Raw genomic sequence first — 17956 nt, forward strand, 5'->3', positions numbered from 1 at the left:
CATATTTATATGTAATGAATATTTCACTGTTTGAAAATAAATATACTAAAACGACACTGAGGGCCCGGTAAGCTGATATGCTTCATAGCGAATAATAAAACAGAGTATTAATTTTCAGTCTGTTTTTCAGATCTGTTCATTTTGTCAGTAATAGGATATACTCACATACTTATCTATTTTATAGCGTTTTAGACCGCCTTTAGGCTCGAAATTTCCTTTAAAGTAAAACTTATTTTAATATACATATAACTACATATGTGACGTGTGCAATTTTCGGAAGCCAATACCAAATTAAAGATTACAATGATTAGGAATGGGCGCGTGCGGTGACGGGCGGTGCCAAGTCGGCAGGAGGGCAGAGGCCGCGGCACAATGGGCACCGAACCCGGCACCGCAGAGGCAGGTCCACTCCACTGACCTACATCCGCTTGGCACCGCTCACAATCACCGCTTCAACTTAATTGTCACGACACTCGGAGCTTCCTAACGACTGTGCTGCAATCGACCGATTAAAGCGTTCGACACTCTTTGCGAGTTTTGAGGCAACTCGCCGGCCAGCCCGATATCCACCGCAGTCGAGATAAAGTTATGCAAATAAAGCTTTGTCAGGTTACCGAAAACCATTTTAGGCGGCATAAATAGAATGTCGCATAGTGGTTTAAGTAGAATACCTACGTCTGTGTGCCATGTTACGGGCATATCTACACACATAATGAACGAGGGGATTACAATTTGCCTTTGTGACTGCGGCGTCCAATTACATTAATCTGGCGCACTCGTGCCGTGGCGCCGCCGCAAGCAACTTGATTAAAAATTCTATTAGTTGAAAGGCACAGACATCTTATAGATAAAGTGCGCGGCGTTAGTTGCCTCGCATGAAGCCTTCATTTTTGCGCGGGAAAAGGGGTTAAGTTAATTCATATTACGAGTAACATGCGAAGCTTCTAGGGAAGGCGCTAAAAAACCGTTCCTGACTATGTACATGGTTATTGGAGCAGTTTTGCAACACCGTAAAACCCTCTAGCGATGCTTCTTAATTCTTTTTTTTAAATTTGAAACGAAGAAACAAGAAAGTACAGTCAAGTGTTATGTGAATGAGATACTGTCTAGACGTTAACCGTAAAATGCGTTGTTCAGATACCCTGTAATTCCCAAAATGTTCTAAAACAAGGAATTTTAAGATACCGCGATATATCAATGTCTAAAGTCGAGTGGTTAAAAAGAAAGCAAGTGTATTCGAGCACCGATTTCGTTGGCCGATATCGGAACCACAGACCCGCGGACAGATTTACGCGTGCACCATCCCTATCTCGGCTTCACTAGGAAATAGAATAAGGATTCCCAATAACTACTCTTTTACGAGTAAGCGCGCCATGGCCCTATTTTGCTATTGTGAAAGCAACCTTGCATTATTGAAAATAGTGTTCATATTTCGATGTAACTATAAATAAATATAGGAGGTGCAGTAAGTAAACAGTTGATTTACATCACTAACCGCCAATTCCTTATTGCTTCACACAGATGAAGATAGCTGTGACAACTGAATGGAATGGATGAGATTTTCAAACCTTGATTTGGACTACATATTAACTTTTGTTTGTTTATTTGTGCTGTTGTTGATAAGTCATTATTCAATGTATTTATTTATTTAAAAAAAACGTATTAAACATGGCGAGAGTAGCTGTAACGAAATAGACAGTTTCTATGAACCTTTCATATACAAATTGTAATAAGTGAATTACGATGACGTGATTATTTTCTTATACAAATTGTAATGTTGTGAATGTTAGAAGGTTAATTAAATTCAAGTTTAACCTGGTATAACTAGTATTACCCAAGACTTTTGGCTTTTGGGTAAAGCCCGAAAATTAAATCAACTTTAACTTGTATTCGGCGTTTACCCGTATACATCTAGGTCTGCCCAACACTGGGAAGGTAATGTCAGAAGTGATGATTCAACACCTAACATCTCCCGTTTTCAACAATGGTTTATCTTCCTCGCGTTGTCCTGGCATTTTGCCAGGGCTCATGGGAGCCTGGTGGGGCCCGCTTGACAACTAATCCCAAGAGTTGGCGTAGGCACTAGTTTTTACGAAAGCGACTGCCATCTGACTAAACTAAGTAAACTAGGCCTTATTGGGATTAGTCCGGTTTCCTCACGATGTTTTCCTTCACCGAAAAGCGACTAGTGAATATCAAATGATATTCAATAATGGTTATAATGAGGAAATCTTATAGTAGGCATATTACAGCATTATCTCGATTGTGCACGTCTATATCAAGTAGCCGCTTAAGTATAACAACCGATAGTGAACCAAATACGGAGGTATTAGAAAGGATACGAAGGAAACTAAAAAGGCACCGGTTGCGTAGCAATAAAATAAAAAAAAACAGCTGCAGCTTGTGCACACACCGAGTAAAACGTTGGGCCGCACTCGTCTCTTTGGAATGTTCAGTTATACCAAACCAACTGACGGGCTCGCCTGCTACTCGCTACTATTGTTAACTAGCACAGGACTTATTCAACTTTCAAGTATTTAATACGACAATGGAAATTATGGGTTTAGCTTTACACAAAACAATGGTATTTTCCTAATCCAAACCTGTTATGGCTTGACTTCTGTGTGTATAATTTTTTTGCCAACAAGTCTAGGTCTGACAGAGGCGGGCGGTGGTTGATATGTAAATATATACATACCTAAGTAATTGTATTGCATAGTGAAATAAACTTATGCAAAAAAAATGTTTTGGTTATTTTTAAATTTAGACGTTGAAACCTTACGGGGCCGCGTACAGAGGTGTTTTGCAGATTTTTTGATCCCCCGACCGTAAGGACTAAAATAATAACCTTCTTGTTCAGTGAGAAATTTAAACACGTGGTGCATATAACTGATGTATAGAAATGTTTCAATTTAATAATCAGGTATAAATCTTTATCAGAAGTTTTTTTACATAATTTTATATAAGCCAAAAAAACAGCTATCAAAAAGCACAATTAAAAAAAACTGCAATGCCATTAAAATAATCTTAAAGCAAACACCGCGTTTTTACGCAAACAGTGGGCTTCAGCAGGTTACTTGTTGCCATGTTTAACCGGCGATGGTATCTGCATAATGCGGTCGTCGCTCGGCGATACTTCCACGTTATTACGGATTTACATTTTAACCACACTTACCCATATTGCCTATTTAGTATAAATTTCATGCGCTATTTGGCATCGCTGATGAACTAATTACATACCGGGTACGTACGTACAATAACAAGGCATTTAAAATATGAATATACAAGTTTGGTTTTTAATACGAAATGATGGAACACGTGTACGTTATGTACGTTATGGACAAATCGCTGTAAACAGTTCGTTAGATATCCAAACAGTGGATTCATTAGCGCGGTAATCGCTGTGGTATTCAACCGCCGAGTGCGGGCAACGCCGGCAAAATACTACTTGCCCTGCGTGCATGGAACCTGACGGTTGTAATTCTTTTAATGTTTGTGTAATTCCTACTTAATTGTATTATTACTGTATGAGGCAGCTTTTTGATTTGCGGACATGCAAGTAGGGTTTATTAGGGTTTAGTGGGTTCTGCCTATGAAGCCTGCAGCCTTTTTTTGCAAAGCTAGTAGGGGAATGAAATAAATTATTTGTGTAATGAACATGACAATTTGTAAATAAGGAAAACTAATTGTAAGACATAGTAATACAATTCAATGTTAGTTTAACACACGCCTTATTGATTTAGGTTGATTTCTGTTGTCTTTATGATAATCTATTCATAAATCTACCATCAAAACCATGTTGAACATCACGGAACCTAGCTGAGATGTAAACTCAACTCGGCTTTTTTTTTTTATCTTTATTAGAAAAAGGGTTTTTTCACAAATGAAAATGTCACCCTTATTGTGACATAGCAAGACAAATCAACTCTTATTATCTACGCTTAATACCTAACAATCAACTCAGCTTAGGGGCATTAATAACGGCTCATACCTAGTACATCCACAAGTTAGGAATTTTCATCAAGCTTTCTCCCCGGTTTCTGCTGGATAGGTTAGGTTAAACAGCCTTTACTCTCGCTGCCAGTTTGAGATTGTACTTGTCTTCAATAACTTAAATAGACATGTTACTTGATATTACTAACACTAAAGTAACATCTATCAAAAAGTTTTGTTAGAACAAAGTTTTGGAAATCGATCTGTCTAGACTAGACTAGTGCATTTAACCACATGTAAACATATTGCGCCTACGCGGGTGTTGATTTACAAAATATGATGTGCATACAAATGAAAACCAAATAAAAAGTTTAAAAACCTAAAGAACTGTAGCCGACAGACAATCTTATCGATAAAAAGCGATTTCTGCCAGACAACCTGTTGATAACGGAGTCAACTAAAAAAAGGGTTTTAAAAATAAGCCTGTTCCGATCGTCGTCACGCCATATTGCGTGCGTAGTTCCCTGGGGACCACCTGCCAATAATCATGGCTATTGTAGACTGTTGTAATTATCTAGCCTTACTCTGTCTTAAATTGCAACGGCCCCTCCGTCCGGTCCATGTCACGCAAATTACTCAAACCGCTAATACATATCCTGACCGTTATGTAACCCCTCATAAATTTATAGGCTTTAAAAACGTAAAAGTGTAAGACGCACATAACTGACTTCATCTCTAATGTATCCTTTAAAAATGAATTGCTAAATGTCTCAAAATTGAGGAAGATCGCCTATAAGTTTATAATAATAAAAAAGAAGAAAAAAAGAACCAGTCTTATCGAATGTTCACTAAACTAAAGAGAAGGAGTTAAATAAACAAATACACATGTAAACTAATTCACATTGCTTTTGTCCACAGATCACATACGGGAGTTCAGCTGCGGGACTCTATTTTACCGCACCATGTATATGAATGAAGATATAAATACGCTTTACGTAGGAGCTATGTAAGTATACCTATCATAATATTACACAAATTTAAATTAAATTAAAATATTTAGTCATTTGTTGAACACTGCCGCCGCCGTTGTTAAGAAAGTAGATAAAAACTAAAATCAGGTAAAACAAAGTTTACACAAGAAAACTTTCCCAGGCAGAAAAACGGAGGAAAAGCTTTTGCAATGATATTATTTTAGTTCTTTCCGACTCAACTCAGAGCTTTAATTTTATTTTAAATCTATAGCATAAATTTAACATCATAACACAGTCCATAACAATCATTTTTCGGGTTCTGTATTCAAGTCTAAAGCTTTTCTGAACATGACCGGCTGAGCAGTTTTTGAGTTTTCGTAAAATTTCATCCTTTATCAATAAAAGGACGTATCGCGATTACTCTCTTCGGCTTGTTACGCCCATAGTATCTCCTAGCCCCCTCCTGTTTTGACGAACGACCAACTACTGAGCCCAACATAGAGATTTTCCCAACATCTTCTTGGCTGGTTTTTAATATTGCAGTATAAAATACACATTAGGCTGGTTTGAGGTGTCCCGTGCCACTTCGTTTGGCCAATAACGGTCTATGCTACAAATAGTATTCTATGCGTCCCATTCAAATGTAAAATGTTAGTTATTAGTCAGTTCTGGAACAAGTCAGCTTACGGTATACATAATGAGCTAAGCGAGGAAATGGAGTCGAGACATGAAAAGCGAATTATCCGTTATTTCCGTCAACTCCTGTCAACGTTTATTATTGTTGGAGAATAGTTTAGATGACCGCAAAGTTAATAATAAAGTTTTCTCTAACTAGTTGTAATAATGCATAATAACCAGAAGTAAATGGAGCATTCCACGAAATTTTGGATGATTTTTCCGTGAAAACGCAAATATTCTGAAGATTTTTAGGTGTACGATTACGACATTGTCTTAAAATAATAAAAATTGGCATTGGTGTGAAAAAAGAAATGTATTTCGTAAGTATTTTTACTTCTTAGAGTAAAACCCCCAGCAAATTTTTGAGCATATTTAAATGCTCTGCTTGTATCTACTTTCAATTGACTAAAATAATTTTGAGTAGGTACGACTAGTGCTAGTTCTACAATATACACGGAAGCGTCAATAAAACGCTTTGTTCACTGAACTGCTATAGAACCCTCCGACTAACTTTAACCAGTACATGAAAACACAATTTACTTTACTTTGCTATCACCACTTCGTAGTTAGGTACAGCTCGAAACAATATACTTACCCATACATTTGAACAACACAATATAAAGACCTTATAAATGAATCTTAAATAGTATTTTAATAATCTATGACTTGACTTGCCTTTAACTTAGATTCAAAGATTGTGGGAGCATTCCATTGGAGTCAGCATTTTTATTTATTTCGCTTTTATGGTAAATAAAAAGTCTGTTATTTTTTAATTAAATATATCTAGAGAAATATTACAACCAAACTCTATTTGACAAATAATACAGTAATGTAAATGAAATAAACATTTAAATTAATTAATTAAATTGGTACGTTAATATCAAGATTTAATATTTAAATCAAACCGGCCAAGTGCGAGTCGGACTCGCGTTCCAAGGGTTCCGTACATTACACAATTTAAACAATGTATTTTTTATGTGAAACGTGCGTGAAATGTCTTTAAGAGCCAACAGGAGTGGTCATTTCTCCATACAAACGTACTCGACTGTTTCCTCCGTGGTTTTTGAAGCTAGAGGAATGATTTTTTCAACACAGATTAATATTGTCAATATCTGTGTCGGTGTGTTTTGCTTTTTTTGATATTTTTGTTTTTTAAGGCGCTAGAGCCCTTCAAACATGGCCAAAAATGGCCTCACTGACTATGCCGCAATAAGAGGCGTGGTATTCAAAACTGGTATCAATTAGCCAAAAAATCAAAACAGTCCGACACAGACAATTTCATAATCATTTAGATTTCCAAATTTGGTTACGATTGCTTAAGTTTTGGAGGAGGAAACAGTCGAGTACGAAACCTCGATTTTTGAGATTTTTACGCAGGATTTTTCGCCTAAGCTGCAGTTGTCCTTATCGCACTAATTTTAGGGGCGGGGTCAAGTTTCTAAATACGTACACGGACAGAAAAGTGATGGGCAATAGTCGACATTGAAAGTCGATAATCTAGTGATGTGATAAGTTATCGATAAACCATAACAAAGTCGCGATTTGCCTCTTAGTAGGCGAAGTAAGTAAAGTGAGTATGCACTTTGGCCTCAGGGGATATCGTTTAACACTATTTATTATTCCTTGGTTCATACAAAGCTGAGCTGACGCACTAGCTACGAGATTAAGTCCTGGCTACCCCCCAAAAAGGGAGGGGAAAAGTCGGCTTCTGCGGTCCAGTTTGCCTCTATTTCTACCTATCTCTTGATATGAGATCAAATTTGGTATAAATTTTGTGTAAATTAGGGACGAATAATTTATTTTAGAAATAATAGTTTCACATTTTCATACACAAATCTGAATATACGAACGAAAAATTAAAACTATATATAATTTTTGGTCACAGATTTGCTCTTTAGAAGCAAATTGTGGTGATTTGCACTAAAAATTAATTACACAATTTAGTTTATTCATTCTTTATTTAGAAAAGTATCAGTTCTAAGTACGTATTGTTCTAAGTATATATTGCTTTATATTTTACAACAAAGTATTAATTTTATTAAAACTTTTGTGACGTGATCTCATGAAAGGGGCTCCACGAGGCGAAATACTTTTTACGCCAATTATTTTCTTTTTTTTTAAATTTACAACAGACGAAAGTTCGAAAAAAATGTGGTTACTTAATAATTGCCTAACTTGTTGAAAAAATTACTTTACATAATATCAATTTATAACCGTAGTATATTCCATGATATGTTTTAAATACACCATATTATTTCCTAATTTTTAAAAGAATATTTAATACCTTTAAAATAATATCTGTCTGTCTGTCTGCCAATCTGCCTGTCCGTCTGTCACCAGGCTGTATCTCGTGAACCGTGATAGCTAAAAAGTTGCAATATTTACGGATGATGTATTTCTGTTGCCGCTATAACAACAAATACTAAAAACAGAATAAAATATTTTTTTAAGTGGGGCTCCCAAACAACAAACGGGATTTTTTGCCGTTTTTTGCGTAATGGTACGGAACCGACTCGCACTTGGCCGTTTTTTGTTAATAGCTTTGAACTTTTTTTATGTGGGAATAAACGCTTCGAATACATTTTTCTAGACATCATTCTGAATCCAATGAGGTATCATACGTATTTTTAGGAGTTAGTATCTCTATTAGTGGCAGCCGTACAAGCCCAATTTCAAAGAAAAACCGCAAATCGATGTACAGGTTAGCCGTTTGGCACACGCATACTAAGAGGTCAAAACAAAATTTTTGACCCGCAGTTTCTAAAAAAAATCCCTTAGGAGGGGTATGCTGAAACATTTTTTTTGTATGAAAAAAAAAAACATATTTTTTTTCCAAAAACCTATCGTGTGTGGTATCATACGAAAGGGCTTTTTGAGGCGATTCTAAAATTATACCACATCATTACATTTTAGCCATTTTTTTGTAAATTAAAACAAATAGAATTTTCAAAACACACCAAGTTTGGGGTCAAGTTAAAGGGTTAAGTAGAACTGTGTCACTTTGTATTGAAAAAAAAAAACTAAATAAATTTTTTATTGCTTTTTTGGGGTTACATATGAGGATATCACGTATCATTTGTACAAAAAAAATCAGCCATATCGTATCTGGAGGAGCCCAAACTTGGTATGTTTTGAAAATTATTTTTCTTTCAATTTAAGAAAAAACCGGCCAAGTGCGAATCGGAATCGGGCGCCGAGGGTTCCGTACATTACACAATTTAAACAATGTATTTTTATGTGAAACGTGAGTGAAAGGTAAATTGCGGTTTACGATTTATAACGTATTAAAAAAAAACTACTAACTAGATCTCGTTCAAACCAGTTCTCGGTAAAAGTTGGCAAGGTAATGTACATCATATATTTTTTCAGTTTTATCATTCTCTTATTTTAGAAGTTAGAGGGGGGGTTACACATTTTACCACTTTGGAAGTGTCTCTCGGTCTCGCGCAAACTATTCAGTTTAGAAAAAAAATATATGAGAAACCTCAATATCATTTTTGAAGACCTATCCATAGACCAACCACACACGTATGGGTTTGATGAAAAAAAAAATTTTTTGGGTTTCAGTTCTAAGTATGGGGAACCCCTAAAATTTTTTTTTTCCTATTTTTGAGTGAAAATCTTAATGCGGTTCACAGAATACATCTACTTACCAAGTTTCAACAGTTCTTATAGTTTCGGAAAGAAGTGGCTGTGACATACGGACGGACGACAGACAGACAGACATGACGAATCCATAAGGGTTCCGTTTTTTGCCATTTGGCTACGGAACCCTAAAAATGGCTAAAATGCAATGATGTGGTATATTTTCAGAATCGCTTCAAAAAGCCCTTTCGTATGATAGATGAGAAGTATACGATAGGTTTAAAAAAAAAGTTTTTTTTTATACAAAAAAAGGTTTCAGCACTCCCCTCCTAAGGGAATTTTTTTTAGGAACTGCGGGTCAAAATTTTTGTTTTGACTAGTATATACGTGTACCAAACGGCTAACCTGTACATCGATTTGCGGTTTTTTTATGCGAACAGCTTACACTATTTTTTTCACCACCTTGAACCTTTTGTAGACTAGACTATTGTCCCAAAATATTGGGCGACGACCGGTCGTCTGGCCTAGGAGGTAGTGACCCTGCCTGTGAAGCCGATGGTCCTGGGTTCGATGATATGATATGATGAGCACAGATATTTGTTCCTGAGTCATGGGTGTTTTCTATTTGTATTTAAGTATTTATATATTATGTATATCGTTGTCTGAGTACCCATAACACAAGCCTCCTTGGGCTTACCGTGGGACTTAGTCAATCTGTGTAAGAATGTCCTATAATATTGATTTAATATTTATTATTATTTATTTATTTATTGGGTTTCATATTTATTCCGATCAGAATTAGGAGCTCTTCAATTTATACCTATTTTTATCAAAATCTGACACATAAATAAAAAAACGGACCATCAATAAAACTGTATAATTACATCAAAGTAAGAAATATCACATGTCACATGTTTCTTTATTATGATAATTTTATCTAACCTGAGGCTTTCTTTTTTTCTATTCAACGGAGCCGGAGAGCGGCAAATTTGTTTTTCAAGACGCTTGCTCGAAAAGATCTTATTTCATGCAGGTGTACTGAAGGGAAAAGGCCTATATTGTTCCCGCGGGAGTTATAGCTTTCTTTTTTAATTAGGTATGTCACTAATTCATACGAACCAAGTAAGTTATAAGTAAAATACTTTGTTTAAAATCAAGGTATAAGGGAGTTTTACTTTTAAAATACTCACGACTATAATTTAATATTTTTGTTTATCATATTTAAAAATATTTAATTGGATTAATTTAACAGCCGTTATCTTGTATGTTTTTATACAACAATGTTTTCTTGTATGTCCATGTTTTGTTATGTTTTTTTACTATTCTGTAACTCGAAATGTTAATTAGATTGCAGGTTGTAGAAGGATATTGAATTTAGTTACTAAAAACGCGAGCGGCGTGAGGCCGGCGAGGAGCGCAAATAACGTGCGCGTCGGTGTGCGTGCACCACACACACTGGGATAGTCCCTCGGTACGCGGTACCGCCCCCGTCAGCGCGACGACGATATTCTCTTTCAAATCTCAAAATTGAGTTTGGTCTCGGCTCCTGTTGGCTCTTAATAAACCCGTAGGGTTTGGATCAAAGACTAAATAATTAAGTCCGACTCACACTTGACTGCACCTTTCTAATAGGTTTTCCTGTGATCTATAGGTAAAGATCTATTTTGTGTATTTTTTTCAAAATTTTATAGCCAGTAGTTTCGGAGATAAAGGGGGAATGCTCATATTTTGCATATTTTCTTGAATAACTTCTAAAGTATTTAACATAAAATTATAAAAAAATATATTTGAGATTCTCACAATGAGCTCTTTCATTTGATATGTAACACGATATAGTTTGAAAAACTTTATTTTTTAATTTTCTCATTTACCCCCAAAAAGTGGCCCCATGTTTAAAATTAATTTGTTTACGTTACATGTCCGTCTTTGGGTCACAAACTTACATATGTATACCAAATTTCAACTTAATTGATCCAGTAGTCTCGGAGAAAATAGGCTGTGACAGACAGACAGACAGACGCACGAGTGATCCTATAAGGGTTCCGTTTTTTTATATATATAATATATATATATTTTTATATACACAGCATGCTAGCATAAGCATAGCGTAAGCATAAGAAGTAAAAACATTAATAAAAAATATTTTTCCGTACTTACTAAATTATTTGCAGCAAAATGCATCCGTTTTATTGACATGGAATAGACAAAAGCATATCGCTGATGTGTATGTGTGTGAGTGGAAATATATACTGACTTACTCAGAGGGAAAGAAAATATCTGTTCAGTGGTAATTTATGCGGCTCGTTGAACAATCCCATAAAGCGGACAAAACAAATAAAATGCCCGCATTCTGCACATATGCTAGCGACAAAAACTTTTCGCTCCGCTCTGCTCCGTTGCTTATAGTGTAGGTACTTAATTTCAATGTTTTGTTTTCACCATCGACGAATACAGCGAGAAGACTGACACACAAACAAATAAAACGTCCCTTCAAACCAAGCCGCGTTCTCTATTGAATGGAGGTTGAGTTATTTGGACCAGGCGTCTGGGCAATGAACAAAATAGTGGAACTAAACCTCTGGTCAGAATAACTCAAGTTCCTGTAAAATAACACCCTTAAATATATTTATCCATTTATTTTCTTGTCTTGTTCCAACTTATAACAGTATTCACAATCACAATGATCTCCAAATCAATTGAGAGCCGTTGGCCAAGTGTCATTTCTTTTTATAAAACAAATTAAGTTAAACTATGTTAAATACCAAAAACCCTACATTCCGTTGAATAGATGGCGCTGCGGAACCTGAACCCGTAATCAGAGGTCTAAGCTCTAAGGAACTGAGACCTTCTGCGCTAGTGACACCATCTGGCAATAACCTGATTGAAGAAACGCGATTTTGTATAGACGTTGTCAGTCTTCTAGTTTTGGTTCGTCCATGGTTTTTACTCATTTAAATGCAAAAATAATAGTCTGTTTTTGTTTCAGGGATCGAGTATTTAAATTAAATATGACTGATATTAGTCAATCACATTGTGAGGTAAGCCCTTTTTGATTTAATATTGAATCATCATTAACTTTTATTCACCCTTAAGTCGTATTATAATATCAATAAACACAAATGATATACATATATTATTAATAACAAAACTTCCGTGAGACACAGTCGACACAGACATATTAAATATATAAATAACTCCTCGGTACGGAGTGAAACATGTCGAGCGTTTTTAGAAATAGAAATAGAAATAGTTTATTCGTGGCACACTAATATACAGGTTAACAATGCAAGAGGAACGAAAAGCAAACTTACACATAACATTCCAATTAAGGCATATTTAACATTACATAAAACTTAAAAACACTTACTCGACCTAAACGACGTTTCCGACTTAAAATACGTCAGTGACCCGTTATTTATATTATATATTTTTTTAAATCTTTTTTTCTATCTTTTTTATCTTTTTTATCTTTTTTATCTTTTTATCTTTTTTTATCTTTTTTTTTTTAAATTTTATCACTTTTACAATGTTATTATTTGATGATTATTATTATTATTATCTTATTTTATTTCTTTACACAAATTACGGTAGATATATTATAATGAAATGTTTTAATAGGTATTAGATAGTAAGTTAAACATTGTTGTGCCCTAACAGGGTGTCATGAATTTACTTACTTTATTTGTAACACCTTATTTTATGTATCATGACTGTGCAATAAATGAAATATGAAATATATAGATACATATTATGTTATTATGAGTATCAACAAATTTTAAACCGTCACAAGTAAGAAAGAAAATTCGTCGGATAAATGTAGCTCAGAGACCCACAGTAACTAGCCTGGCCCTTCAGTCCCTTTGGCGCCTGCCAGATTTTAAACTAAGATTTTTCTACATTCACAACACTCAAGTATCATCACTTTGAAAGGCGAAGCCTTTCAAAACGCTTCTGTTTTTATAATTACATTAACACTTTAGCTGCAAAGCGTGTTCCGTCTTCACATATGGATGAAGCACTTTATTAAATGGCCCTTTACTTAGTTAATGAGCGTTTATAGCGCTTAATTGCTTTTTGTAAACGCCAGAAAAGTAATTAAGGGTGAGTTGTAAAAGGTTAAATTGTAATGACTAAAAACTCAGTAATGGTATTTCGTACTAGGTACTCGTAAAATTATTAGTAACACTAGATCTTGGGTCGTCTTGTGCAAATAAGTATCGTTTTCATTATTATTACGGGTGAATAATTTCATGTGTACCTATTTAAAGTTTTGCGCTGAGACTCAAAACTTGCAAGAACGACGGAACATCACCTTTGATGAAGTCCCCAGCAGCTGCATTACTACGGCTATACTACGGCCTTGACGAGGGCGCTGTCACTGTCAATTTCAAACGAGTGATTGGTATTGGCCGCACTGCCTCGATTAGAACGTTCAACCCATCACTCATTTTATCAACAGCACCGGCGTCAGTCGCAACAACAGTAATGTAGATGCAGTTGCCAAACGAATGTCACTTTTAGACTTTAAATACCTATCACATCCACAAGTTCTAGCTAAGCTAAGGATAAAGAATGACTCACACTAAAACGGTCCGGGTCCGGGCCGAGGCGTCCGACACTTCGTTTTTTATAGAAAACGAAATGTGGACAGGTGTCGACCCGGACCCGAACCGTTCTAGCGTGAGTGTGAGTAAGTCATCCTTAACCCATGATCGATGCATGAGTTTTTCTTTTTGCCTGAAATTAATATATCTTGTTTATGATTGAATTGAATAAATGATTGATTTGATTGATTCCCAATGATTCTGGGAAAAATAATCACAAAAATTAAAACATCGATTTTCACTACTAAACCAGTGTTAGAATTTACATAGGATAAATAATAATTTATGTAAATTTATATAATTATTGTTAAACGGTATATAAAAAATCTTACTACCATTAGAAATTTATACTATTTGTAATATACCTGTAATAAACATTTTAAATATAAATAATTCTAAAGCCTGAAAAAACCCCCTAAATTACATACTTACTAAAAATCATCAACTTTTCCAATCCAAATTTTCCCAATTGCCATTTTTTCTAAAAGTAAATGTAATTTTTTTAAACTTAAATACTGCGCAAATGTTTTTTGTATGCATCCATATTGTTTTCGTAATGGTTCCGTACCATTACGCAAAAAACGGCAAAAAAATCACCCTTAGTGCGCGAGTCCAACTCGCACTTGGCCGGTTTTTATATACTTACAATGTCATCTCGATTCTTAAAGCTGTCCTGTTTTAGCGCGACACAATGATCCTGGAGGCCAACAACGTGGCCCGCTGTGTCAGCAAGGGCAAGACAGAGCCCTTTGAGTGCCGCAACCACATTCGCGTGCTGCAGCCACTGGGAGACGGCGAGAGACTTTATGTGTGCGGTACCAACGCACACAGTCCTAAAGACTGGGTAGTCTATGTAAGTATACTTATATACTAAACTTTACTAGTATATATACTACTTTCGTCATCAAGCTCACTATACTTATGAACCTATTGAATGGGCTGATGCCTTTACTGATACTGGAAAGCGATATGTAAACACTGGGCCTCACCCTGTTGGCAACTATTAAACGATTCGCGATATTCGCGACAACTTTTTTTGGCACTTCGACCTTAGTTTAAAAATCTTATGGCAGGCTGGGATGTTTAAGACTTGAGTTTTTAGGTTGTTTGAAACGTGCTCATCAAGCTATTGCTAGTTTTGACATTTTACGTGGTTCACGGTAGGCCCTCAGTACTATTCATATTATTTGACCGAATAGAATGTGCTATGAAAATAAAAGTAAATTTACCGAAGGAAAGCGGTAATGCAACAATAAAGTCCCTTCTAAACGAACTTGTTGTTTCAGTTAAATTTAACGCACCTCCCTCGGCACGAGTACGTGCCGGGCGTAGGTTTCGGAGTGGCCAAGTGCCCCTACGACCCGGCGGATAACAGCACGGCCGTGTGGGTGAGCCGCGGCAACCCCGGCGGCTTGCCCACGCTCTACGCCGGCACCAACGCCGAGTTCACCAAGGCCGACCCCGTCATATTCCGGAACGACCTGTTCGATTTTCGAACGGGACAAAAGAAGTACAGTTTTAAGAGAACGCTGAAGTATGACTCCAAATGGCTCGATAGTAAGTGTTGTTTTCAATCAATCCATGTTTAGATTCGGAAAATTCGTGCAACTTTCCGGTGGACATACAGGTTTTAGGAAGTACAGTTGCCCTCAAATATATAGGAGAGGCCAAGGTGGTCACAAATACCTATCTGAATCCCTATTTTAAGGACGAGTGTATGTTCAGATATTTTGGAGCACCTTGATAAAGATAAAGATAGTTTATTATTCAAGTAGGCATATTACAATGCGCTTATGAACGTCAAATAAAGCTACGCCGGCTCTAACACTACACCTCTGCCTCGAGAAGATTTAAATCCCCCCTCAATTGGAGGAGGGTATCCCAATATGGGACCGCCGCTCCGATATGTGCAGTCAAACAACTCGATTCCTGACCCACTGTTAAACCTTTTCGGATTTACTACGTCGCTGGCATTACGTTGATTTAAAAAGTAAAATTATTATGACACACTGTGAAAATGTTCTAAGGTGGGTCACAAATCAGTTTGTTCGATTGTACATAGGTACTTATACAAGATTTGAAAATGCCTAGGGTTCAGAAGAAAATTAGGCCTTAGTCAATTTAATATTTTTTCACTATTGTTATACAATGGGGTTGGCCGGTCGAAATAATTAGCAGATGGCGCCAGCATAGCTTGCCCTGTCAATCCCTAGAATTGTGTCAAATTTTTGTTTTTTTAATGCCCTGGATGCCAGCCCTTTAAGCCAAATCTCATAAAAAAAGGGGCAAGCTATGATGGCGCCATCTCTGCAAATCATTGACAGTTGCCAACCCCATTGTATTTAAAAATTATTTCACACAATGCATGAAATAAAGCACCAAATAATTATTAGGAAAACATAGAAAGCAGTTATTTTTATAAATCTAAATTCCATATTAGCAAATCGTTTTGACAGTTCTAAACAAGAAACTGATTTGACTAGTAGATAACCCTATGCAATCAAATAATTATGAGACAGTATATCAATGGGTCTCAGTCACGTCTCAGTAATAAAGGTATAGTTAGGTATCCACTTAAATAATCAGTAGGCATTATTATCTACTTTATCTTTGACTGCAAACAACTACCTAGCTAATTTCGTCGAGTGTGCTACCCAATATGAAAGTTATGTCAGCAAAATTTAAACTTTTGTATAAAACACTTACAATTTGACCTATTTCCCGTTTTGCCTTGTTTCAGAAACCAACTTTGTGGGATCGTTCGACGTGGGCGAGTATGTGCTTTTCTTTTTTCGAGAAACGGCTGTGGAGTTCATGAACTGCGGCAAAGCGGTGTACTCGCGGGTGGCCAGGGTGTGCAAACAGGACACCGGGGGCAAACACATACTCAACCAGAACTGGGTCACGTATTTGAAGGCCAGGCTCAACTGTAGCATACCTGGAGAGTTTCCTTTCTATTTTGATGAAATACGTGAGTATTTTGGTTTGCGTGTGCTTACTGTTTCAGACGATATTTACTGATTACTTCAGATGATAGGAACCTTTTACTCTTCGTGTCATGATTGCAAAAATTTAACCCACCCTTGAAACATCCTTATATCGGAATATATTTTTTTTTAATTTTATTAGAAAAAGGGTTTTTTCACAATTGAAAAATGTCACCCTAAAGGATGACTCACGTTAGACCGGGCCTTGTCCGTCACGGAGCTTCCGGCGCTTACTTTTCTATGACATGACAGGTGATCACGTGATGCTTTCCATAGAAAACGAAGCGCCGGAAGCTCCGGCCCGGTCACGGCCCGGTCTAACGTGAGTCATCCTTTATTGTGACATAGCAAGACAAATCAACTCTTATTATCTACGCTTAATACCTAGGTTAACAATTTCATACATTTCCATCGCCTTTTTTGTTTGCGGGAAGGCTAAAATTAAGTTAACTTCACCTATGTCATATAAATTACAATTGTATTTTTGCATGAAGTTTATTCTCTCAGCCTCGTTTCGGACATACCACCAAGATATGGAACACTTCTTTATTTACTTCACATTAGATACAGTTCAATTGGTGACTGGTGCGTACCCATCATGAATCCGAGTCTGGAACGCAGCCTGAGAGCAGTAACAATATGCGATCTGGCCATCAGAATATACTTATTTATGCCTAGTGTGGGAGTCAGCATAAATGTAACACTTATTTTTCTATTTCAGAAATAAAGAACTAGTTTGTTTTTTTACCAAAATTCGGTTTTCAAACCTATAGCAATTCCAATATAATATATTAATTTGATATAGGTTAATTTCAAGGGTGGATTTCGAATTTAAGTATTTTTATGAAGGTAAAAATAAATCAGCGAAAATATTATTAAAGCATATAGAAAATGAACATGAACTACCTACTTTCATTACAAATTCTGGCAAATTAAGTTCTGACCCTCAGTTTAGTACTCACCAAATGCAAAATTAATATAATACTGATGTGTACAGAAAGCGTATACATGATGCCGGGCGAGGTGCCCCGGTTCCACGCCGTGTTCACGACAGGCGCTAGCGACGGGCTCGTTGGCTCGGCTATCTGCACGTACAACATGGACGACATACAGGAGGCCTTCGCGGGCCGGTTTAAGGAGCAGGTCAGTTGTGTTCGTGTTCACAATTGGCGAGTGGGCTCACCTGTACGTACAACAT

At 36.4% G+C, this 17956-nt stretch overlaps 1 protein-coding gene across 1 annotated transcript in view; it reads left to right on the forward strand.

Moving 5' to 3' along the window:
- Positions 1-17956, forward strand: part of LOC134741505 (semaphorin-2A-like) — a 78025-nt gene that overhangs the window by 49206 nt on the left and 10863 nt on the right. The window contains exons 2-7 of the mRNA XM_063674307.1: positions 4852-4939; positions 12154-12205; positions 14454-14624; positions 15058-15328; positions 16512-16742; positions 17756-17901. Of these exons, the coding sequence (XP_063530377.1) occupies positions 4852-4939; positions 12154-12205; positions 14454-14624; positions 15058-15328; positions 16512-16742; positions 17756-17901 (959 nt within the window). The remainder of the gene's footprint in view (positions 1-4851; positions 4940-12153; positions 12206-14453; positions 14625-15057; positions 15329-16511; positions 16743-17755; positions 17902-17956) is intronic.

This window comes from Cydia strobilella, chromosome 5 (assembly GCF_947568885.1).
Source record: "Cydia strobilella chromosome 5, ilCydStro3.1, whole genome shotgun sequence".
NCBI classification, from domain to species: Eukaryota; Metazoa; Arthropoda; class Insecta; order Lepidoptera; family Tortricidae; genus Cydia; species Cydia strobilella.